This window comes from Castor canadensis, chromosome 7 (assembly GCF_047511655.1).
Source record: "Castor canadensis chromosome 7, mCasCan1.hap1v2, whole genome shotgun sequence".
Lineage (NCBI taxonomy): Eukaryota > Metazoa > Chordata > Mammalia > Rodentia > Castoridae > Castor > Castor canadensis.
The window spans coordinates 28,567,433-28,593,382 of record NC_133392.1 but is presented as its reverse complement, the minus strand read 5'-3'; the positions used below and the strand labels follow the sequence as shown (position 1 = coordinate 28,593,382).

Genomic DNA, 25,950 nt, shown 5'->3' with positions numbered 1-25,950 from the left:
GTTATCCAAATGTTCCTATGTACAAGTGTATTTGCACAGAGAATATTCACACGAAAGGGAAAAATAAATATACCACACCCCAACCCATATTTGCGGACACTATACCCTCTAAGACTGAAAACTATTTCAGATCCTTGCACAGAAAAAAACACAAATACTAGGTTTTGTGTCCATAGGAACATAGGAATACTATCAAGGTTGCCTCTGACTGCCTCAGACTGGTCTTGATCTCTCTCTCCATCTCTCTCTCTCTCTCTCTCTCTCTCTCTCACACACACACACACACACACACACACACTTTGCCTTCCCACCTCCTCTAGGACAGAGCAGGGGAGAAGAAAGGAGATCCCTTTAGGAAAGCAAGACCCCTGCTCCATCTGTGAGGCCAGCGAGGGAGAATAGCTGCAGGTTGAGGTTAATCAATATGTAATATTTTCTATGGTCTCCCAAATGATACTGTATGGTGTTACTGTATATAATGCAATATTGATTATATCATATCATATAATCACCTATAAACTGATATATATAACAGTCCCAGAGGAACACCCTGGGGCCTACAGCATGGACTGGCCCCAGGCCCAAGTCTCCCTAGTTGGTCTTGGGCTGAGGGAAACCAAAGAGTGACAAGCTGGTGCTGAGGCTGGGAGGTGGGGGGCAAGAGAGGTGCAGGGTAGGGATTAGGGAAAGGCAGCAGAACAGGCATTTTACACACTGTATGCTCTGAAAGCTCCAGAGACCCCCCAAGCTGGAATGCAGGAGTAAGAATGCCTGGGTGGATCCTGACAGGCATAGAGACAGGATTGTCTTGTGGCCCCAAAAGAATGGGTACTAGTGGGCCCACTGGGGGCCCTTTCCTCCTGGAGCAAGTCTGGTTCCCTGTGGAAACCTGCAGAAAGAGCCAGGTGCCTGAGGAACTGGCTCCTGACAGAAGCCTGAGCCAGAGCTTCCCAGGGGAAAAAGATGGCCAGGGCACAGCAGCACACAGACTCCCTGTAGTCTGCCCATGTAGGTGCTTTCCACCAAGAGGAAAGAGGTGACTCCTCTTTCCTCTTGCTCTGTTGCCTCATACCCAACCCAACCTGAGCTGAGAGCCTCAGCTTTGCTCTGAGAGCCCCTCCTCCCTCTGAGGGCAGTTAATGACTTCACAGTCTCCATGTTACACTCAGCCTCAGATATTTGATGATTTTCAACCCTCAGAATCAGTGGAACTGAAATTCATCTCCAAACAGAGTTCAATTCTCCACAGGCTTCATAATGCCAGTCTGAGAACCCAGCTTCTTGCCCAGGTTGACCCAAGCTGGGGACAAGCAGGGCCTTGGGGAGAGATGCCCTTGAGAGATAGCCAGTGAGCCCCTCTGGTTCCCATCTACCCAGACTTTCCTGTTCCCCATGCTGTGACTTCTTTCCCTTTATCTTTCCAGCTGCTTCAAGGCTCTGGTTTCCTAGCCAGGTCTTTGAGTCAGGGCCAGCTCCTGGGCCAGCCTCTCTAGCTTATGAGCTGGAAGTAAGAGGTCCTGGCAGGGTTGCAGAGTCCTGGGGGCCAAAACCAGTTACCCACCTTCTTTGTTCTCTGCACTCTTCCTATCCCTCCTCTGGCCTGGTGCTAATGCCCCAAGTGTCCATGTGATTCCAGATGTATCTGAGGGCTCAGTCCCCAATGGAGACTCCCAGAGTGGTGTGGACAGTTTACGGAAGCACTTGCGAGCTGACACCTTCACTCAGCAGCAGCTGGAAGCTTTGGATCGAGTCTTTGAGCGTCCTTCCTACCCTGACGTCTTCCAGGCATCCGAACACATCAAATCAGAACAGGTAAGGAAGGAGATTCCTGCTGACTGCAGTAGTGAAAGGAACGGGGCAGAGCAAGACCTCTGGATAATTTGAACCTCAGACACCCAGCACTGCATGTGTTCATATGGAGCACCATGTGTGTACAGTGTGAACATGCTAGCACAAAAACATTAGGGTAAAGTTAAGAAAAATCATTGTGATATATAGTAATTAGAAATGATGCATTCTAGATTCATACCTGTAGTCTCATCTACATGGAAGGTGGAGATAGGGAAGATTAAGGTACAAGGCCAGTCTGGGCACAAAGGTATCAAGACCGCATCTCAACAACAACAACAACAAAAAGCTGGTGTGGTAGTATGTACCTGTAATTCCAGCTTTGCAGGAGGCATAAGTAGGAGGATCACAGTCCAGGCTGGCCCCTGCGAGAAACAGGAGACCATAACTGAGAAAAGAAAAGCAAAAAGGACTGGGGGTGATAGTCCTGCCTAGCAATCGTGAGGCCCTGAGTTCAAACCCCAGTATGGGAAGGATAGAGGGAGGGGGAGAGGTTGAGAGAGAGAGAGAGAGAGAGAAAGAGAGAGAGAGAGAAAGAGAGAGAGAGAGAAAAGAAAATGAAAAAAGAAATAATGAGCTCTAGGTGCAAGGGTCTAGCCTTGGATAAATCTTAACCCCATTTGGAGCCTCTGTTCCCCATTTGTAGAATGAAGGGCTTTGATGTGTGGTCTGTCATGTCCCTTCCAGCTCTGCCATTCTATGTTCCTGGTGTGTCTGAGACCTCAGACAAGAGGAATATCCTCTTATCATGCCTCCCTCCTGCCCCCACAGTCTTACATAAAATCTGTGGAATTCCTCTTACCCAGTCCCTGCCTCCTGCTCCCTGCATGATCCAAACATCAAGTGCGATCACAGGCAGTCTGACAACCTACCCTGACATCCAACACTTCCTACAGACATGAAAGGACCCAGAACACACAACCTACAGCATAGCATATCAGCAAAACATAACACAAAAGCCAGGCACAGGCAGCTCATGCCTGTAATCCTAGCTATATGGGAGGCTGAGATTGGGAGAATTGCACTTCAAGGCCAGCCTGGGCAAATACTTTGAGACCCCATCTCCAAAATGCAAAATGGACTGAAGGTGTGGCTCAAGTGCTACAGCACCTACTTTGCAAGCTCAGAGCCCTGAGTTCAAACTCCAGTCCCACCAAAAACAACAACAAAAACCCCCACAGAAATGCATTTCCAACTCCTAAACACCACCACTATCCACCTGCTTCCTTTGCCAATTCACAAGCCCCAGTGCTCACTGAATAGCCCCAGGGGCTCCTTGAAGCCAGTAGGTGTGCACTGTCCCCAGATCAACAGCACAGGACTCCTCCAGCACATACCTCCACCCACATCAGTGTAGCCCCCAGCACACATACCCACATACAGGGGGCACACTCCCATCCCTCCCATGCATATGACCTAAGCCAGGCCTCTAGTTGCAGCACAACTCAGCCTGCTGGGCTTGCGTGCATACACATCCACACGTGTACACCAGTGAGGCCCCGCAGGCTTTACACAACACAGTTCCACTCTAAGACTCCAACAGCTTCTAGCCACTCGCCTTTCTCCCCGCCCGTCCTTTTATCCCATAAGCTGTTTGTCTTCATAAAACAAAAATCAAAAGTCTTTTTAAGGTGCCCTGAGCCATAAACCAACAAAGGAGGAACCGGCCGAGGCGGGCAGCTCAGTGCACCCTCCCTGAGTCCCCGGCTGTATTACAATGAATAACCTTTATTTACTTTCATTAGACTATTAAACACCAGCACAGTCATTTTTCCCCCTGAAACTCGGAGCAGGGCCCATAAAGCAAATCCGAAGCCTAATTGAGTTCATTTTAATTTCTCTCCGATCACAGCGAATTACTCTGGTGATAAATCAGGGGGCAGCTTCACCCCCAGTAGAAGGCCTAATTTGCAGCTAATTACAAAACTGATTTCTACAGGAAGATCAATACGAGAAGGAATTGGAAATGACGAGGCAATCCCATCCAGCCAGGGAGGGGAGGGGGTCCTTTGGGGGGGCCAGGAAGCGGAAGGGAAAAAAACAGACCCGAAAGAGCAGAAAATCAGTTTTAATTTAACGTAATATTAATCAGAGCAACTTTTCCTGCTTTGTGCAGGCTCCTGGTCTGCCCAGCTCTGGGGTCTGGCTTGCGGTGGCTGCAATAAAAAGGCAATTACCCGAGTGTTTCGGGCAGGACACCCTTTCAGAGTCAATGACTGGCCCCCTCCCACCCTTCTGTTAGCCATGTGGACTCTCCCCCTCCCCAATTTCATACCCCAGTGCACAGGCAGAGAGCGAGGGGCCCGTGGGGCTGTCTTTGTTTTTAAAAAAGGGGTGCCCAAACCACATCAGCCACCCTAGCACTGCCAGGCTGGAGGCCCTACTAGGCCTTTCCCCTAACTACTACCTCTGCCATCATGTCAGAAGGGGAGCTCCTCCTCCCTGACATGGGTGGGGGGTTCCCTGCCTCCCCCCCACCCCGGGGACTTGAACACCCCATGCCTTTTAGCAAAAGGATCCCCACTGCTCCACTCACCCCCTGGGGCTTCTTAGGCAGGAGATACTACAGAAGTTTGAAAGGTACTGGCAAAGCCACCCACAATGTGAGGCTGCACTTCCAGCTCACCACATCAGGTCTATGCCCACCTCTACAAAACTCTCCATCACAGCCCAGTCCACCCCTCCCGATCTCCCCACCTGCCATCCACTCTCTTCCACCCCATCTGGGAGGGCTCCCTGTTCCTCCTCCCCATCTGCACACCAAGCCCTTTCTCTGTGCACACATCAATAGGGAGCTGTCGCTTTTCTCTCTCCTCCCAGGGGAATGAGTACTCCCTCCCAGCCCTGACCCCTGGTCTTGATGAAGTCAAGTCGAGTCTATCTGCATCTACCAACCCTGAGCTGGGCAGCAATGTGTCAGGCACACAGACATACCCCGTCGTGACTGGTAAGGAGGCTTCCAGGAGGGTGGGAACACTGCTTTCAGTGGGGGCACCTCAGCGTGTGCCATCTGGGGCCCAGTGTGACAATTGGGCCCCCTGGCATGATATCCACAATGAGAAAGAGAGCCTTCAAAAATCAGGATGCTTCCTGTGTAGATGTTGGGAGAAAACATTGTGGTCAGGGAGTGTTGGCCTCAGCCTGGAAAGGCAGACGCTAGGGGGCTGCTACTGATTCTCTCTGCTGTCCTCCTGCCTTCCCTGTCTTTTTTTCTTGCCCAGACTTCTGAGTCTCTTGTTAGAATGTGTGCAGAAGAATGCAGAGGGCAAATAGGCCAAGCTGGCAAGAGTGGATCATAGGTGTCCAATTTCCAGCCTCCATACTCCTGTGTTCCCAACACTCCTGGGGGGCCTGCTTTCCCCTCCCTCCAGGCAGCATAGGGGGCTGTGGCTTTGGACTTGAGGGCATGGCATCCAGCTCTGTGGAGTTAGAGAGAAGCACAATTACTGCAACCATACTCTTGTCTCCTGAGAAGTCACTGTGACCAAAGTTGGATTTCAAAGCTAGGTAAGGGTTAGGGTTAGGGTTAGGGTTAGGGTTAGGGTAGGGTTAGGGTTAAGGTTAGGGTAAGGTTAGGGTTAGGGTTAGGGTTAGGGTTTCAATGCCGGGGAGGAGCACCCTGTTCAGGAACCCCCATAGACCAGTAGCTGCAGAAGCAGGTGAAATGGCCATGCAGGGAAGGGCTGGGAATGACGCTCCCAGCCGCAGACCTACAGGCTTAGGAAGGCACCTGGCACTGCAGAAGGGTTTCCGTGCCAGGAAAGTGCCCAAGTGGGAAAGACACACATTGAGGTGTTATTAAAATTCACCTAATTATTCTGGAAACACTAAAGCCAATGTGCCGTTTGTTCTTTGGGAGACAGGATGATTGAGAAGTGTCTCGATGGGGATTGGGAGATACTGAGGCGTTACCTGCCGAGTGAGCGGAGGAGGCCTAGGGACATGGCAGTGGGGCTGCAGGCAACCAAAGTCACAGCCAGTGGCAAAGACAGGGAGCAGGCACAGGCCCCACTGTAGGACAGGACCCTGGTGGTGTCTTGGAGATGATTAGGCTGAGATGGGCTTGGAGTAGCCACCCAGTCTTCAAGGGGCTCAAGAGAGCCCTGTCGTTAGCTTTCCCAGGTTCTCCTGAAGGGATTTCCTGGTATCACTGTGTCCAGTCTAGATGGAGTTGTGCTCTTTGGCTAGGAACTCAGTGGCTGGGTCCAAGAAGTACTGCCAGGCTGACGGGGCTAACGGGAGCAATGGCCTTACCTGGATCAGCTGGGTCAGAACATAGCCTAGATCAACTGGCCCTTCCAGTGAGCTTCTATAGCCCAACTTGGGACCGCTCTGACCTGCATATCTTCTGACTTGGGCCAGGCCAACTTCTCTGGTGCTGGTTACTTCTCAAAGGTGGCCACCCCAGGCAACTGGCAATGGAGAGCACAGGAGACTCTCTCTGATCCCAATGTGCTCACTATGCTCAGAGTTGCAGTCCAGAAGGCAGGGCCTTCCTGGGGCTGGACATGTGGCTCTTCTGGGTAGGGATCCTCCTGCAGCGGACACTGAGGCTGGTGCAGAAAAGTGCCTCCACCTTGAGCAGCCCCCATCCGCTTCCCCCCCACCATGGCCCTGGAACAGTCCCAGCTCAGCCCGGGAACATCTCCGGCTGATCCATCTGGATCCAAGTGTGAGAAAAGTTCATTTCAGACCCAGCTTGACATTCCCAGGTGGCAAGTTAGCACTAACATCTCAATCTGTATGCGACATTTCAATCAAGCGAGGAGTAACAAAAGCAGAACCATTAACATTCGGAGCTGTTCACCAGTGGTAATGACGGGGAAACTCACTCAGAAACTGGAAATTACCAAAAAGAGAGAAGTGTGTGGAGAGGTGGGGGAGGGGAGGTGGGGGAGGGGAGAGGGAATGATTTTTCCACACTTAGGCCAAGATCCAATGTTTGGATTAATAGTGCCATTACCCAAGAAAGGGCTGCAGATTATGTCATTCTTAAAATGTTTTTGCTGGCAATTAAATGGCTGCAGCTATTGATCTTTGTTGATTTTATGTCCTCCTAATTTGCATAATCTATTAAAGATGAATGATTCATGATGTGTTTATTATGGGGACAAACAGAATTTGCTAGAGGTACTGTCAAGGTGAGAAACGGGACATTGCCCAGAGACATCGTGGACCATCTCTGGAGCAGGTTCAGTGTGTCGGCCTTCGGGCCAGGACTTTGTGGGTAGCAATGAGCAGTGTGGCTAGAACAGCCAGGAGAGGTAGACTTTAGACGAGTTCCTCTAGAGAGATGTTGGCATCTGTGAGTACTGGGCTCCAAGCTGGGAGAGGCTTTTGGTCTATTTGCAGAAATTCCTCTCAAAGGTTATTTAAAAGTTTATTTCATTTGAGAATAGTGAGAGATTTGATGGAGGAAGAAAAAGGGAGACCCTTCCTGGTAGGTAGGTGGTTATGGCCAGGTGGGTGCTAAGGTGAGGAAGCAGCAAGTTCACACTGTGCCCACAGCCTGGGTTAGGTGTTCTGTGTTCAAGGCGTCCTCTCCCTCCCTCATGCTACAGGATGGTGCCTACATCTTCCTTCCTGAGAACAGGCAGCAGAGGCTGCAAACATTCAGGAATGGGTCCTGAGGAAGCTGGCCCAGGAAGGCCCTGACCCACCCTGAAAAGCCAGACCTTATTGATATTCCTGCCAGCTCCTAGCACTGGAGGCTGATTTCAAACTTCACCAGCCACTTGATGCAGCTGTTCCACAAGGTCAGGACTCAGAGGAGACAGGAGCCTGGACTATTGTGTGGAGGGTAGAGTGGGGCCCAGTGGGCCAGGACTCAGCTAATCACATTGCAAGCAAGGGTGACTACCAGAGGTTAGGACTCAGCCCGATAGCCTCTTCCCGCCCCCCTTCCATCATGGAACCAAGGCGAGAGACCGATTTTTCTGGGTGGTGTTTGCAAGTTCTGCCGAGATTTTAATTTCACTGCATCACAACTCAGCAAGCCGCCAAGTCAAGCTGGTTATTTAAATTTATCACCCCCTCTCCCTTCCACTGCTGGGCTGCTTTAGCTCGGCAGCACCCTTGTCTCCAGCCCACTGCTCTAGGCTGCTGGTCTGGAACAGAGCCGAGTCTCTTCTAAGTGATAAGGAAAAGGGGACCTGCTAGTTAAAAGAATGGGCCATGGGCACTCTGGCCTCAGGCTTCCTCTGGTTGGCTCCTTGTGGCTGCCTTCCACCACCTTACTACCTCTCCAAAGGACCCCACAGGGGACCGCCACTAACCCCTAAGAGGTCTTTAGACCCTTTAGGTCAGGGCCTGTACAGTGAAGACTCTGGCTGCAGCTGCATGCTGGAGTCTTCATTTAATGAAGTCTCCTATCCCTGATGGAAAATATAGCTCTTTCTTCCCATGGCTTCCTCACCTTGCCCTCTCCCTCCCTGGGAGGACCCCAGGCCTGCGTCCCACAGAGATCCTGGCAGTGACATTCATCAGGGAAGAGAAGATGAGAACTAATTTAGGATCCCTCCCAAAGTCACTGAAGATACTTTGGAGCATTCAGAGAGTCCCTTAGCTTAGGGTAAGTCCTGCCTGAAGGAGAGAGCAGGCTTCTTCCCCTAGGGGCTTCTTAGGCCAAGATGGTGCTAAAGGAAGTCAGCGGCTACATAGCTCCATGCTCACTCTAGCACCTGTCCCTGGAAACCCTGCACAGAGCGGGCTTCACTGGCCTCTAGTGGGCATCACTGCCAAGCACTGGGAGAGCCTTGTGTAAGTCCTCACCATGTTAGTAGTACAGAGGTATCAAAGGAAAGAGGTTAACATCCAGAAAGAAGGTAGGCTAGCCTTAGCAAAACACGGATGGACGAAATATAACAACAAAAATATTAATACATAGGCAACCTCACTCTCTGGTGCCAGAAATGCAGCAAAAGTCAAAACCAGAGCAAAATGTGAGAGACTCCTGGTATCACGCGAATCAGGGAAGATTGGGATTGTAACACATCAAACAGGAGACATGATCTTGAGCCTGAGAGAAGCAGGAAGCTAGAACTGAGATTAGCCTGCATAAAGTCAGGGACTGAACAGGCACAACACTGTTCAGAAATGGGGAACACACAAGCTCCTTCCCATGGCCCAGAGGGGCAAGGGAAGAGAGAACATGTCACCAGGAGAAATGGAGACCCCAAGCCTGAGTATGGATTTGAGTCCAAATTTATGTCATGAGTGTGTTGGAGAAACCCTAAGTCAAGAACTTGTATAAAATTTTGTGCAGGACAGTAGTCCACTTAGAAACCCCAGCAGGAACAAGAGCAAACCTTCTTTGTAGAGACTCAGCAATCGAGGGCAAGAGGGATTCCCATCACTAAAGATGAGCTCTCTATAAAAAAATTACACATCTCATGTGAACGCAGTCTGCCATGAGGGAGAGTGAGCAGATGTCATATGCTTAGGACAACTAACTAGAGATCATAGAATAATCTCAAAGCAAAGATAAAATAAGCATGCTTAGTATTCTAAAAAGATCAAAGAGAAGTATCAGTTTTGTCTTTAGCACAGATCCAGATATCTCCAGGGCCCCTACTCCTCCACTGCTCAGCAAATTGTCAGATGACAGGAGATCAAAAAGGGCAAAGAATGAAGACCACACCTCTGGCTTATTGTTTTGGGGTCCAAGGAGCCACCAAGCTGAGCCTCAGGCAACTCAGAAATCAGAGCTGGTTCCAGGCTTATCCAAACTCCCAGACTGCTAAATCTCAGTGGAGAAGCTCTTTCATTCTTTGACAAAATGTCTGAAATTTGGAGAGTGTGGAACCAGGACAGTGTTTTCCTCCCCAGTATGTGAGGAGGGTTTTGTAAAGCTTCCCTACCCCGACAGTGAGAGGGTGATTTTACTCAAGAGCTTGGCTTCTCTTAGTGCTTAGACACTATAACTTTGAAGGAAGCTCTAACTCAGGTCCAGGAGCTCAGGATACTGTCCAAGAGGGAAGTGCCCAAGGCAGAGAGAGAGGGCAGCAGTGCTGGTCATCCAGGAACTGTAGAGTTTGAGCAGAAGTGGGGAGGCCAGTAAGCCAGAGTTCAAAGCTAAGCAACATGGTTGGCCCTAAGGTCCTGGTGCCAGAGAGAGCCACATGGGCTCAACTTCACACAGAGGGTGCCACCTCAGCAGCTTGGACTCCTTGCCCACATCTATGATGGGCAGCAAAGGCACCTTTTAGCAGAGAAAGGTGTAGACCCTGGGAAACCTCCTCCTCCAAGTCGGAGAGTCTTGAGGACCTCCAGGGACCGCCTCTTTCCTGTAGTTAACAACCCCCTTCCAATGCAGCTACATTTCCCTCCATAAAACAAACACAGCCCTTAGCCAGCCCCTCAGGAGGAGGAGAGGGCAATAAAGGCCATGAAGTGTTTCTGAAGGAGGCTGGGAGTCTCCTAGTCTTGTCTGTTGGCTCAAAGCCCCTGATTAACTGGAGGAATTTAGGACACAGACATCAGAGTTCTTCTCCAATCTTGAAAGGACAGGGTGAGAGCATCTTCAGACACATTGTAAGTCAGTGCCCCGTACTTCAGAGACCAAGCCAAGCCAGAGGGCTTCTCCTTAGCACCCAATGGTCATCCGAAAGACCTTTCATTTAGGCTGAGATGCCCAAAGAGAAGAAACTAGCCTCCTCCAGACATCCCTGAGGCTTCCAGCTACATCCCCAAGGACCTCCAGCCTCCAGACCTCACTCTGATTTAATTATGGGGGCATTTCCATAGCAATGAGACATTGACAGATATGAGGGTGCATTGGACTTGCAGCTTAGGAAGTCATTGGATCAGACTAGAAAGAAAGGATTCTGAAAAGAAGAGGCACTAACCCATCCCAGGACTTGGAGACTCAGGCCAACTTTGGGAAGAATAAAAGCTGTACCACTCCAACCGCATATCCATGCACCCTCTGCAGGCAGAAGCATGCAGGTGGCAGTGGGGCTGCACAGAAGGGTCATGGGGAGGATAAAGAGGGTGCAACAGGTTTTAGGAATCTTAGCAAAGAAAGATCTAGTTCTTTCGTCTTCTAAGCTGAGCCCAAATTTGGCTCATACCTTTGGCCTTTCTTCCCTCTGTCCATGAAAAAGACCCAGGATGCTGAGCATGCCAAATGGACTGCTATTGTTCTTTCACAGTATGGTCTCTGTAATTCATTTAGAGATCAGAGAGAGAGGCCACTCTGAATTTAAATCAAAATATTTTCAAAAAAAATCAATGATGTTTATTTCAAGTTCATATAGTAGCCACCTCAGGTTAACAAAGGTTGCCTGGCTGGGTAAGCCCCCCCCCCCGCCCCCACCAGATGTTGTTTTCATGATTAGCTAGATGAAAAGGAACCTCTCAACTGCTGTAGATGTTTAGAGATGCTTGGGGTGTTCCAAAGAGAAGTTCTCTGAAATGGGGATCCCCCAACACTCAGCTTGTTTATTATTTGGCACTTTCTAAGAAGAAAAGTTTGGTTAAGTCAAGTCTGACAATCTAGTCTTTTCTGAAAAACAAGAAATTCTTAATAGTGGTGTCCCAATGAATGTTACAGGTATGTATGTATTGGAACCTAGGGCTCAGAAATGTCTTGGTGGTCTTAAAGCCACCTATTTTCCCCAGAGAGTCAGCCACCCCCCAGGTGACAGGAAGACCCCCCCTCCTCCTTCCCCAGGGTGATCAGAATCTCCTCTTCCTCCACTCTTAGCTGTAGCCTCAGGACAGACAAGTCAGAGCTTTTTTAACCCCGAGCTTTGGGAGGCATCTCTGCCACGAATGTCACTTCTGAGAGGGCTTTGCCTGCCTTCAGCCTGGAATCCTCCCCTCTCCTCTCCTGTGTGGCAGACAAGGAGGGTGGAAATCCTGCAGCAGGCTCCAGAAGCAGCCTAATGCTCCAGCAGCTTATGTGGCCGTTTTCCTTGGGATTAGGGTTTCACTTACACAGAGCGCCTGAAAAACACTGTGCTTTCAGAAGGATTAGAGTTGACAATTCAGTGCTCTCAGAGAACAAAATAAAGCCAGAGAGGAACTGGGAGACCTGGAGTATCAGGAGACTGTGCAAACAGGCTTAACCTCTGCCCACCCAGCACGAGGGTCTCTCATGTGCTGAGCCCATAGGTGAGCCCCAGCTCAACCTCCTAGGTGCCAGCACCTATCCTGCTCTGCTGTTCATTTACGGTTTGCTCATGGAGCCAGAGGGGGTAGCATTGGGAAGCTAACTGAGGAAAGCACTGCAGATTTCTCTTCTCCAGAACCTCAGTTTCTGCCTCTGTAAATGAGGAAGTTGAATGATACAATAGCCAAGTTTCTTTTCAGCCCTTTGAAAATGTGATTCTCTCCAGCTTGTCTTATCCCAGGATCCTGAGGCTGCAGCTCCACCCACCGTCCAGCTGGGTGAGAAGGAAACCACCTCCTGTGTGGCCCTGGGTAGGCCAGCTCCACAGCTCTACAAGGGCATGGGGGCACATACAGGAGGAAGAAGTGGTTGGAACAGCATGACTGGTTGTATCCAGCTGTTTAGTGGTGGAGGAGCAGGCCTCACTGAGCCCGTGCAGACCTGGCAGCATCCCTGCCTAGGACACCCTGGGGACTAAAGTTCCAGCTGTCATTGGGCAGCAGATCAGCTAGGACAGCAGCCACCCTGAGCTGTGGGCACAGCCCCCTCTGCTGGAATCTGGAGCAGGCAAGCCTTGGGCTGAGTACGGTGGGGCCAAGAGAGTGAATGCCAAGTTGGGCCCTCAGACAGGCACCTCTGGTCCAGAAGACAAGTCTTAGAAGGATTTGGAAACCTAGGAAATAAGAAGCAAAACCACATATAGAAAACCCTTCCTCTCCTTTGAAAGCATCTTGTACAAATTTGAAGATCATTATTTTAGTGTATTATGTATAAGGTGAATGATCATAAAGTAATCATAATTGGTATAGTAAATGGAAAGGCACAGTATACTTAGGCAGTAATTACAAATTGAATAACTGTATTCTGATGTGTATTATAAATGCTGTGTCAGATGTAGGCACAGACTGCCAACCTTGAAGAAATCTAATGTCTTCACTTTCACCAATGTATGAGAAGCAGACAAAACTTGAGGACAGGTTAGTAAAACAAGAGTTATGTTTTCTGGCCTTAGGGTCCTCCCTGGTATCAACTGAAGAGCAAAAATGCTCATTTTTCAGAGAAAGATGCCAAGGAAGAACATCTCTAAACTCATCGGATGTAACTTTTAACGTATAAATCTATGTCTAATCAGTCTCATTGCGAAGCTATCACTAGCAGCAATTTCTGCTTCTTGGGCAGCTTTATTTTTTTAGTTCCATGGTCTTCTAATGCTGATGTCTTCCTGTACTTGAAACGAGCCTGCCTTATTTGCCACCTTTTGCTGTTTCCTGTGTGCTCTTGTTTATTGATATTCATGTAGCTGCAAACCAAAGGACAGAGCTCCTCTTGTTTTTATTTTAATTAAAACTGCTTATTAATCTTTGAGTCATGAATACTTTTAAGAATATGATAAAAGCCTCATACCATCTACCCAGAAAGATATGCATATGCAATATCTATAACCATTTTTTTTCTGTATTGGGGCTTGAATTCAGGGGTTACACCTTGCTTGAGCCACTCCACCAGCCCATTTTTTGTGGTGGGTTTTTTCGAGATAGGGTCTTGAGAACTATTTGCCCAGGCTGGCTTTGCTCCCAGTTCCTCTCCTCATCTCTCCTCCTAAGTAGCTAGGATTACAGGTGTGAGCCACCAGTGCCTAGCTAACATTTTGTATATAGCTTTCTGTGGACTCCCTTGAAGTACATCTGTGAGATTTCATGGAATCAAAGAATCTCAATTAAAACAAACCCACTACAGAAAATGAGAGAAGCTGAAACACATGAGAAACAAGTAGTTATAGATGCTCTGCTGTAGGAAGGATTAGCTTAGCATGATCCCAGGTTACTTTCTTGGACCAAATACCTATCTTATTTTCTAGGTCTACAGTATTTGAGAGTATCACTCAAGAATTGGTTTCCAAGTACACTGCTTGTTCTGTAATCCAAACTGTGCCATCTGCTAACTGTGAAATCTTGAGCACAATGCTTAGCTCCTCTGAGTTTCAATTTCTCATCTATAAAATGGGAATTACAAACAAGTCAGCTGTAGAGTTGCTATGAGGATTAAATGAGGTAATACACATAAAATATTAAAGACATGGTAAGGTGTTCAGTGAATGCTGGCAAGTCCAGGTACAAGGAGAAACACAACTCTCTCCTTGAAGCTCACACCTGACCATTTAAGTAGCATAAATTAGCCAATGACTAAAATTTTCCAATTTCTTAATAAATTATCTCACTTCACTTTTCTCTGTACTTGTAAGAAAGGCTGCACTTAGATTCTCCAAAACAGTTGATTTGCTCTGGCCCATTTGCTAAGGAACGTCTGACAAAAGTGCACTGTCTGATTCAGATGTAGTGATTGCTGTAGAAATTGGCTTAAGAGTCTTCAGGGACTTCTGCAGTTGAACTGAGAGGATGTCCTCATCGAGTACAGTGCTTCTAACACTTCTGGGTACTTTAAGATTCTCAACTGCTGCTGTTGTTTGAAGAGGCTCTTTGTTTTTTAGAAAACTCTCAAAGGAGATTAGTACTCTACCCTGTGGAGTTCTACTTCAGATCTTCCATGTCAGTAGTTTATTCCTTGTATCCTTTTGTTTATTTTTTGGGCCTGTCTTAAGAACAGGGTGATGGCATGAGATTTTGCTTATTAGATTACTTTTTTGCCTTTTCTTTGGCTTTTTGGGGGAGTGCCCCGTTCCATGTTGCTCTTGAAGGCGGTGTGGCATGGGCATGACTTCAGATTTTGGCTCTATCATTTATTAGCCATATAACCTCAGGAGAGTTCTTACGCTTCTTTGTCACTTCATTTTCTCACCTTTAAAAATAAGGATATCCAGAAGGTTCTCTCATCTGTAAAAGCTTTGAAATCTTAGAAAGCAAACAGTGATGCCAGGTCCCGCCTGTAATTCCAGCTGTTCAGGAGATGGAGGTGGGGAGGACCATCGTTGGAAGCCAGCCTACACAAAAAGCTAGCAAGCCCCTGTCTCAACAAATAAGTTGGGAATGGTGGTACATGTCTGTAATCCCAGCTGTGCGCCAGGGGTAGATAGGAGGATCGTGGTATGAGGGTAGCCCCAGGAAAATATTTGAGACCCTTTCCAAAAAAGCAAAAGAAGGGCTAAAGCATGGCTCAAGTGGTAGAACACTTACCTAGTAAGCTTAAGGCCCTGAGTTCAAACCCCATTATCATATACACATGCACAAAAACAGTAGCCAACATGAAATGACCACCCTCCTATAGCAACACGTGAGGTTTTTTTTTTTTTATCCATTTGTGATTCCTAGTTCTGTTTTCATGTTATTGGCATTGTCAGCGAGCAAAGCAAAAACTTTACTGCTTCCTGTTTTCTCTTGGATGGCACATATTTCTAACTGATATATTCTGCCATGTAGCTATTTTCTTCTGTTTTTGTGCTTTTGCCTGTTGGTATAAAGGAAGAGGCTGTGTCATTTTACAGTTTCAGAGTCATATCCACTCCCATCTGTCCATCCCTCCGTAGTATTGCAGCGCCCAGTGCTCTGTGGATTCTTCTTTGCCCAAGTTTCATTGCCTATTGATATTCCTCACTAAAGGAGGCCTGCTTTTTAAAGAATGCTGCTGGGCAAATGGTATGACAATCTTAGTAATTTGAAAACTTCCTGCAATATGTGTTTTCCATTATTGACAGTGATGTTCCTGAAGAATATATGGCTCTGGCAAGAGTTTGGTCAATTTTTCTCCTGTTCTTCAGGTGTCATCTGTGTACTAATGAAGCCACTGAGCCTGCTTTGTATGCATTGGCTTGCAGCTTTGTTGGCTCAGGGGTCTTGAGCAGGCATCTCTTTGTGGTGATACTGATGTTACCAATCAGAGCCCAGCTACATACCAAACACTAGAAAGCTCAACCTTGTTGTCCTGGCCATGGGCCTTTTCTCTCACATTTTTTAAAATTGCTGTATGCTGCCTCCCAGATTCATTTTTCTAAAACTAGGATTTGAGCCAGGAATAGTGGCTTACACCTATAATTCTAGCTACTCACGAGGCTGAGATGGGGAGGATCATAGTTCAAGGCCAGCCCAGAGTTTGCAAGAACCCATCTCAATGCATTTTTTTTAGAAAAGCTGGGCAAGTGGGGGGGGGGGTCTTTCATCCCAGCTATAAAAATAGAATACATAGAATTTAAAAATGTGCCTTCCAGTCAACAGTTCAGTGGGTGGCTTTCAGTAATAAAGCATTCTACTCCTGGACGTTGGCCATACCACTTTGCAAGAAAGCCAGTGAGAATAAACTTTGCAATAGGAGTGCCTCCAGGTTACTGCAGATAGCTTTCTAGACAGCCTTGCTTCCTCTCTCCTGAGGCTAGGTAGGAGATTTGTGACACAACCTTAGATTACTAGGAATTCATGTTTGGCAGTTGTAGGAGCCATGCAGCTAAAAACCAAAATTCAGATGCATTTAAATGTATTTATGAAGAAAGAGGCATACTCCTTTTCCTGGCTGCTTTGTAGATAGACATTAAGATTACAGGGCCTGGAGGAATTGGATTTCTGTGTTTTTCTAGCTTCAAAACCTACACATCTTCCGTAACTCTCCTCTGACTTGGGCCTTTTTGACCAAAAAGTGCCATATTATTCAGCTCTCCAGGAATTGATGGTAGTTTTGTCATTGTCCACTTCAGTCCTCTCCACTGAGAGATGATCAGGAGATATGTACTTTCCACTGACAGTAGAAGTCAATGAAAGAAAACCCACAGTTGGGTGTAGTGGTGCATGCCTGTGATCCCAGTGCTAAGGAGGCAAAGGCAGGAGGATCTTGAGTTCAAGACCAGCATGGGCTACATAGTGAGATCTTGTCTCATTAAAAGAAAGGAAGGGCTGGCTGGGCATGGGTGGCTCATGCCTATAATCCTAGCTACTCAGGAGGCAGAGATCAGGAAGATTAAGGTTCAAAGCCAGCCTGGGCAAATAGTTATCTTGAAAAAACCCTTCACAAAGAAGGGCTGGTGGAATGGCTCAAGGTGTAGGCCCTGAGATCAAGCCCCAATACTGCAAAAAAGAAGGAAGGAAAGAAGGAAAGAAAGAAAACCCACAATAAAGCAAAAACAGATTCTTCTGTTACTCTGGCTTTTAGAAGTGATCTCTTGCTTGTCAGTTTTACTCTATCTGTTCTTGAGTTTTGAGAAATGTTAAGATATTAGCTACATTGGATAGGTATAGAGGAAAACCTATTGTATGATAAAGCCTAGTCACTGTAGATAAGTCTCTCGCTGTTAATCTTTCATCATCCTATTTTTTAAATTATTTTTAAAGAAAAAGAAAATTCAAGCATTCACATTTTGTCCCAGCTTTATCTCTTTGTAGCAGATCAACATATATGAAACAATTAGACAACAATTATAACTCATTAGGAACTGGCTGTAAGTGCAACGGAGGGATAGGAAATTAATCAACAAAGTATTTGTTGAGTGTCTACTATGTTCCCAACCATGCAGGATAGAGCAGAAGACAGTCCTGACCTTGGGTTGCTTCTGATCTGTTTGAAGAAGCAAACCATGACATGAAATAGGGTCGATGCATTGTGCAATATAATGACATGGTAAACCGTGGAGCATAGATGCTAGAGACGTTTAAAAGAGAAGTGTCCCCAGTGAGTAGAGTGGTAGGAATTTTGAGGCTTGAGCTGGAAGAAAACTATGAGTAAGGAAAAAGAAAAGATCATGGGTTTCACACTACACAGTGAAAATAGTCAAACTAAACCAGGAGTGGTGAGAATCAGAGCTGGGTGGAGAGAGTACCTGCTGAGTTTCCATTCTGATTGGTACCCTACAGGGAATCAGTGAAGGTTTTTACAAGGGAAGTGTGTTATGCAAGCAATGTCTCATGAGGGCTAACCAAGTAGCCACATTTGGGATGGACAGGAGGGGGAAGAACGTGGAGGCAGGGAAGGCAAGCAAAGAGAAATCACTGTAGCAAACCAAAGGCAGGTGAAGAGGAGCTGAACTATGAAGGTGATGGAGATGATGGAAATGGATATAAGATGCAAATGTGACTATGGAGAATCCACAACACTTGGTGACTGGCTTGGTATAGAGGAGGAGGAAGAAGGCTATGTCAGACTTCAAAGTTGTTGGTCTTGCTGTTTTCATAAAGGTTGTTAGAACTAATTGGGAGGAAGATGAATCTGCCTCAATTCCTATTAGATTTGAAGTGACAGAGGGACAGCTAATGAAAGTGTTCGGCAGCTGGAAATGCAAAAGCTTGAACTGTTTCTGTGTACACCTAGAGAAGAGGGCTCCACTTAGATGTGTCGAGGTTAGGGCAAGGAAGTGCATAACATCTCAGGAATGCAGGAGATAAGGTCATGTTCAAGGGGACAGTGGCAAGGAAAGAAAGATGGCAAAGAAGAAAGGTGGGCCTTTCTTACAGGCCTGTAAATCCCAGCACTCAGAAGGCTGAGGTCAGCCTGGGCTACATAGTGGGAATTTGCCTTAAAACAAAAAAAAAAAGGAAGAAGGAGGAAAAGAGAAGGAAGGAGGGGAAGGAGGGAGGGAGGGAAACCAAAAGAAAAAAGAGAGAGAAAGAAAGAAAGAGAAAAACTAAGGAAGGAAGGAAGATTTGGAATAGCATGGGGATAATGATGACTAGGGCCCAACTGAAGAAAAGGAAGTAAATTGGGCAAGACATGCATAGTCCTTACGTCCTCCAGCCACACCTTGCCTTCTCAGAGTTGGACAGACATATGAGAGGGCCAGAGTGGCACTGGCTGGTAAGGAGAACAAGGGGAATCTGCAGCGGATACATGGGCCCCAGGAGAGGATAGAGTATCTCTAGTGTGTGGGAGTGTGAACGAGGGGAGAGAAAATATCATCATTAAAGATTGGAGTGTGCTAAACTGCAAAGGGAGGTGGTGTCCCCATCACAGCAATGAGGGGGCAGGCAAGGAAGGGTACCTGGTGGCCTTGTACAGTCACATGTAGCTGTGTTCCAAAAGAAAAGTCTGTGGACCAGGGGCTTTCTCACTAATATTGGTAGACTCTGCCTCCACCCTAGGACACTGGCAAGGATAGCTTTCCCTAGCTTAATAGAAGCCTTTAGGAACAGAAATCCAGCTGCTGGTGGGGGCAGCAAATTTTGCTCATTGGAACTTGATATGATCCTTGTACTGTTGGCTCAAAGTTCTTAATTCACTTCAGGGATGGTTTTCTATCATTTCAATGTCATAACCCCTAACAGCAAAATACTCTACTGGCTGATACCCTGTCTTCCACACCTGCCAGGCCAAGCACCTGCAGCTCCACTTGGAGAGAACAAGGAATGCCCATCAGCCCCTGTAGGGGTGGTGGTGGAATATCCTTGAAGCCTGAAGGAAAGATAGGGTTTATAGGATGGGAAGAGGTACACAAGATGATAGAGGTGCATTTGGATACTGTAGAGACCACAGCTGAATATCTTGTGGAGAAGGAGAAGTAAAACCAGGTCATCTCTGCCCATCTGGGTTGGGAATGCAGACACAAGCAAAGGCAGACATACAGACACACAGAAAGAGACACACAGAGCTACACAGTGTGGAGGTGCACAATCACAGCTGAAGGTAGACACAGACACTCAGATCTGTGCAAATCATCCTGGGACCTGCTCCTTCAGGTGCACATCTGCACAGAGCTCCTTCCTCCCCAAGAGTGTCCTCTCCCTAGAGCACCCCAGTATGAATAGAGACAGGCCTCTCTCTCCCAGGCCTCACCCCTTCCCCTTTGTGTTTTTCCAGGTCGTGACATGGCGAGCACCACTCTGCCTGGTTACCCCCCTCACGTGCCCCCTACTGGCCAGGGAAGCTACCCCACCTCCACCCTGGCAGGAATGGTGCCTGGTAGGTGACAATGCTGCGGCTGCCTAATCTAGGTGGGGTGACTAAGTTGTGGGTGAGCTGCTGAGTGGTCTGTAGTCCACTGCTGGGGGAGGGGAAAGGTAACATCCTCTGCTGGCAACCACTGTTACTGTTCCTCTCTCCCTGGAGGCTGCAGTTGGCCCCTCCTCCTCTCTCATGAACAATCCAAGGAGGAAGCTTGCAGAAGTTGCCTTGTGTGAATGGCTTTATGTCACAGTCCCTCCCCAGAACCTAACCACCTGAGTCTGTGCCCCAGGAGCACTCAGCTCCTGTGCCTCAGCTCCGCCCTCAGTGCCCCAGCCCACCCCAGCCAGCTGACACTGCTTGGAAGAGCCTGCCCTGGTTTCCATGGAAACTTGGAGCTAAGAACTATTTCCAGGGGCATGTCAGTCACTCAGACAAAGCCACCCTGGTCCACACCAAGCCACAGGGGAAGATCAATGTGGAGAACCAAACCCAATCCAGGGAGAGGAGGGAGCTAGTCCCTAAGAAAAATTGAGGACAAGCTATGGCAGGAACCAAAGACTGGTTTCAGAGACAGAAGCTAGAACATCCTACAGCTCTTCAGAAGACCCAGGCCCTCATTTCTCCTCCAGGGCTCTGACCCACCCCTTGCCTGAGAGGCATTGGGCTTGGGCTGTGTGGATGAGGGAAGCAGAGGTTGTTTTTAGGGTCTGGTGACTGCAAGTGAAGGTCGTGCTATCCCCGCTCTTCAATCTAGATTGGGATTTTGGGATTGGGGCTAGAAGCCAAAGAGAGCAGAAGTTCCTATCTGCAGAAACACCAAAACCTCTTGTCTCAAAAAGGGGTATGACTCACCCCAGACTCCAGCGCACTTCCTCTGGCCATCCTTTTGTGTGCTGTGTTCCTGAAGTTTCACTCTTACTGGTGGGGGCGGTGGGGACGGGGGAGGAAGAGAGGGATTGGTCTCATCCATCCAGGAGCATCAGGACAGCCCTGAGTAAGCAGAGCTTGGGGCGGGGTGTTATAGAGTGTTATAGGATAGGAGCCAAAGGGAGTTAGAAGTGTGGATGAAGGGGTTCCTGTCCAGATTTTGGGGAGGGGAAGTAGAAGCACTATTGGAGGCAAGGAGATTCTTTGGGGAAGGTCCCAGCAGTGAGCTGGTGGAGGCTGGAGGAGGTCTTAGAGAGGTGGGGGTGAGGGAAAAGTGGGGAGGTAGGGGTGGGTAGTCTGCAGGGAGGTGGGGATGAGGGGAGCTGCAGAGAGCTCATGGTGGCAAGGGGGGAGTCGTTAAACAGAATCTAGTGCTGATGAGGAAATTACACTTGTTTCATTAGCGATGGGGAAGGAGATAGCTCAGTTCCTCTTGGTCACAGTTGAGCTCAGAAGCTCATTATCCTGCTGCACGCATGCTTTCCCTCCTCGTCAATAAACAGGCTTTCCAGTGGCTGCATCCCCCACCCCCACCCCAGCTCCCTCTCGGAGAGGGGCCCCTTCTCCTCTACTTAACCCGCGGTTAGGGATCACTGTAAACAGTCTGGGGTCATCACACAGGAGAAAGGGCGAGGGGAAAACCCAGAGGCTTGGCCTTTCTCCCTGGAGGGAGGGAGGCAGCTTCCAAAGGCTCCCAGTCCCCAGGCCCTCCGCTCCCTGCTCCAGGACCAGCGGGCAGTCCCCCTGCTTGCAGTGGTCTCCTTCCTCTGCCGCGTGGCCCACGTATTGAACCTCTTGAGAGAAAGGTGGGAGGGGGTATTTCCCAACAGAGCTCCCCCTGCCCTCACCCACTTTGCATTTGGCACCGAGCTAAGATACCATTCTTAGGACTTTCTGGGACAAAGTGTTCCTAGGGCTTCTCTTTGCCACCCTCCCCCGCTTACACCCTGTGGGTCTATGGCTTGTAGAACCGGAGTGTCCGCCATACCCTTGACCCTAAGTTACCGAGATAGGTGCACCCGGACCTGGAACCAATCCTTCTTGAGTGGCCTGGAGCGCCTAGGCAGGGGAGCCCAGGCGGGCACCTGGGGTCAGACCCCTCCCCGCTGGTGTGCCAGGCGCAGGAATACTTATCGCCGCCCAGGTTCACCCCACACGGATCAGGTGGATTGCCCCGCCTCTGACCTGCTGGCCCTCGGTCATTGCCCTGCTGGCGACACCTAGCCTCAGACTACGGGTGGGGGGAGAGAGCCGAGATCAGCAACCCGGATCCTCTAGCCCGCCCTGGGGTTCGTGTGTCTGATCCCCATTCCTCCACCCTCCTGCAGGGAGCGAGTTCTCCGGCAACCCGTACAGCCACCCTCAGTACACCGCCTACAACGAGGCTTGGAGATTCAGCAACCCCGCCTTACTAAGTGAGTACGCCACCTGGCTGGCCAGCGGCCCAGCGCGTCCGCCTGCTGCCGGCCGGCTCGGCTGTGCTGCTTCGGGACCCGGGTCCTACTCCGGGCGACCCGACCTCCGGGTGCCCGCCTGGGCCTGGGGGACAGACTCGGTAGGGCAGCGATGAGGCCTGGGATCCCTTGAGGACGCCTATGCCTCCTGACTGTGCCTCCCTTTACTTCCATCCCTTCCGGATCACTGGAAGGCTCTGCGCCGCCGTCGCTCTCCGATCCCCTAGAGGGTTCGCAGCCGGTGTCAGCGATCGCGTCCCTTTCCCTCCCCGTGGACGCAATTCTCCTCCGGGGCAACTGGCGTCGCGGCCTACCCTTGGTCTTCTAGCCCTGATCCCGCTACACCCCAACCCAGGGAGGTCTTTTCTTTGCTTTTCTTTCCTTTTTTGTTCTGTTTGTCCTCTCACCCAGCCCATTCTTCTCCTGTGTTAACTTCCAGGTTCCCCTTATTATTATAGTGCCGCCCCCCGGGGCTCCGCCCCTGCCGCTGCTGCCGCTGCCTATGACCGCCACTAGTTACCGCGGGGACCACATCAAGCTACAGGCCGACAGCTTCGGCCTCCACATCGTCCCCGTCTGACCGCCCACCCCGGAGGGAGGGAGGACCGACGCGACGCGATACCTCTCGGTCACCGTTCCAGCCCCACCCCCATCCCGAGACCCCCTGCAGCCCTTCACGTCACCAAGTGGAAGGCCGGACAGGACGGGTGGAGCCGCGGGCGGGACCCTCAGGCCCGGGCCCACCGCCCCCAGCCCCGCCCACCGCCCCTCCCCGCCTGCCTGGACTGCCTGGCGCGGCGAGGAGGTCCCGGGCCACCTACGCTGGGCCTGGCGGGAGCCGCCGGGGAGCCGGCCCGCCACCGCGCGCGCCGGATACATTTCTGTGACACACAATCAGCGCGGACTGCAGTGCGGCCCAGCCCTGGAGCAACCCGCCTTGGACGCTCGGGCGCGCCGGGAGGCTTCTCTGGAGGGTCTGGGCAAAGGAAATTAAGAACGAAACGACTTTCTGCAAAAGAAGGACAAGCTGCCTGCCGAAACCTTGGGAAAAATTCCTTACCACCTGCTCCAACCCGACTGCCGCCGCCTTCCGGGTGTGCGTTACCCCAGAAGGTGGAATGCGGGAGTGAAGATCGGGCTCTAGGGACGGCCTTTGGGGCATCAGGTCTTTCCCAAGTTGGGACCCCAAGACGTGTAGGCCCCATTGGCCGGCACCAACCGATCCTGGCTCTTGGCTTTTCCCTCCACCTGGACTGCCTAGTTCCCCAGGGCCCAGGTATCTCCCATTCGTGACTGAACTCTCGGCCCTGCCTTGCCCCTACCTCAACGTCTTTTCCATCTGCTGGCCTCTTACTTTTCCCTCCTGCCAGTCCTTTATCCGTCCCATGACGCCTTGCGTCCATGGTCCCTAACTCGCCGCCCCATCAGAGGCTATATCCCGGGGCCCGCCGCAGGACCTGATTACATAGGCCTTGGGCGTTGGATGTTCCAAGCAGTTACTTGGTGCCCTCTTCCCCGACACAGCCCTCCAACTTGTAGGCGGTAGAAGCGCATTCTGAGCTGACGTCTGAGCTGCAGCGGGGTGAAAGTGGAGGGCTGCCCACTCCACTCCCCCAACTCCCTCCTAAGCCTCCTCTCTGCCAAGAACTGAACAGAACCTCAAAAGGTCTACACTTATTTAATATCATGGTCTTTGCAAAAAGGAACAAAACAAAACCCAAAAGGCTGCTGCTTTATAGAAAGACGGTGTGTGTTGTGTTGAAGGCGAACCCCAGTGTATATAACCCCTCCCCCTCCGCCTGCCCCGCCTAGTCCAGTAGAGTCCCAGTCGCCCGTCCGCCTTGCCTGTAGATACGCCCCGCTGTCTGTGCAGTAAGAGTCGCCGCTCGCTGGGGGGAGGGGGTATACAGCTACACGCCCACTGAAGCACAGCACATCCTGGAGGAGGGGGGCATTTTTTTTATGTTACAAAAATTACGAAAGAAAAAGAAATCTCTATGCAAAATGACGAACATGGTCCCGTGGACTCCTCTCGCCTGTTTTGTTTGCTATTTCTCTGTAATTCCGTGTTTTCGCTCTCTCCTCCCAGCATCTCTCCTCTGTTTTCATCTCCCTCCTGTTTCCCTCTGTCTCTGTCTCCGTCTCAGCCTCAATTGTCTCAGTCTCTGCCTTTCCCTTGACTCCCTCCCCAGCCCTGCCCTGGTTGCCCGGCCTTGGCAGGCAAGATCAGAGGTGGCAGCTCCATCCCCAGGGCTGACTCCCCGCGGCTGCGCCCCGCAGGCCCCGGCCCGGCCACCCCGCTCCACCCCGTAGTTGCTCTCTCGGTAGCGGCGATGCGCCCTGCATGTCTCCTCACCCGTGGATCGTGACGACTCGAAATAACAGAAACAAAGTCAATAAAAGTGAAAATAAATAAATAAATAAATAAAATTCCTTGAACAAATCCGAAAAGGCTTGGAGTCCTCACCCAGATCTCTCTTCCCTTCGAGCCTTTTTATTTGAAAAGGAAAGCGAGAAAAGAGAACAGTTAAGGGAACTGCCGGCGCTCAGCGAGGCTCCAGTGGCCGGAGCGAGGCGGCGAGCGTGCCGAGGTCCTAACTCTGAAGCCCGATCTGTCCCAGTCCCTGAGGGATGGCCGGGCAGGAGTCCCGGACCCAGGACCAGTCCCAACCTTGGAAAAGTCCCCCGACTGTTCTGGTCTTCTGGGCCACATTCAGTGCGTCGGTTCGGTTTTATTCTTTTTTTTTTCCCCTTTTGTTTCTTTTTTGTGCACATGAGAAATAAATAATAATAATAAATAATAATAAAATTTTGTATGTCACTCCCCATGGCTCCAGGTTTGTCTCTCCTTGTCTCTGGGACGGGCCTCTTGTACTGAATGATCCTCAATAATTCTATCAATGACCTCTCCAACTCCACTCCCACTGAGACTCCCTCCAAACCCTTAGCTGAGACTCCCTGGGCAACAACTGAACTCCGGCAATGGGTGGACAAGCCTGCCGCTTTGCATCCCTTCCTCCCTACTCCTGGCTTTTGAGGCAGGGAGTTCTGGCTTTCTGAAACTTCAGAGTAACTTCGAGTTGCACATCTGTAGCAGGCCAGCCTTGCCGTCCTGCCGCTGCACCTACGCACCCATATCTAGGGTGCAGGTTCTCCAGAGGCAACCTCTGAGGCCCTCTCCACTTGGGTGGGGGAAGTCTGTGGTTTTGTCTCTTCCTTCCCCTCCCCAAGTGGGCGCAGTTGCACACAGGCGAGGGAAATTTTATCCCAAAGACTGCAAGGAGATCACAGAGGCCACAGGCGCTTGCTGCAAGCGCACTGCATTTACTCTAGATCAGAAAATACTAGCCCTGCAGAGACTCCAGGAGCTGGCTCTTGGGACCTCGCGCGCCCCCTGTGTCTTACGGAGTCCCTGGACCCTGGGAGCAGCTGCGTGCGGTCTAGGTGTATCCCAGAGAGGGCGGGCGGGCGCCTAGTTTGGCTTGGCAGATGTGTCCGTGGCTTCCAGCGTGTGAATAGATTTCTGTTCGTCTGTGGGCCAATGTATCCTGGATGGGTCTGAAGGTGGAGTACAAGGAAAACCGTCGTTTTCGACACCCTTGTTCTTGGGCCCTGGTGAAAATGAAGTATCTATGTGTTTGTACTGGTGTCTCAGCTTCTGTTTGGGGAAGGATGTCAGCATTGTCCTGCTGCATCAGAGATGCTTAAAATGTCCTCTGTCCATCCCTCCTGCATTCTCTCAGTTCTAGCCCTTCCCCACTCTTGCCAACACTGAGGCACCAGCTTGCACCTACT

The 25,950-nt window shown here is 49.9% G+C and overlaps 1 protein-coding gene across 8 annotated transcripts in view; it reads left to right on the top strand.

Annotated features, from left to right (window-relative positions):
- The window catches only part of Pax2 (paired box 2), a 77,062-nt gene extending 54,077 nt beyond the window's left edge, over positions 1 to 22,985 (top strand). For 2 of the 8 annotated variants that reach the window (XM_074078509.1, XM_020177679.2), the window contains 5 exons: positions 1,637 to 1,812; positions 4,669 to 4,795; positions 19,688 to 19,789; positions 22,030 to 22,116; positions 22,595 to 22,985. In XM_074078509.1, coding sequence (XP_073934610.1) covers positions 1,637 to 1,812; positions 4,669 to 4,795; positions 19,688 to 19,789; positions 22,030 to 22,116; positions 22,595 to 22,671 — 569 coding nt within the window. In that variant the 3' untranslated portion in view covers positions 22,672 to 22,985. The remainder of the gene's footprint in view (positions 1 to 1,636; positions 1,813 to 4,668; positions 4,796 to 19,687; positions 19,790 to 22,029; positions 22,117 to 22,594) is intronic. The other 6 variants (XM_074078511.1, XM_020177678.2, XM_074078512.1 and 3 more) reach the window with 4 other exon arrangements.
- Positions 22,986 to 25,950: the final 2,965 nt, after the last annotated feature.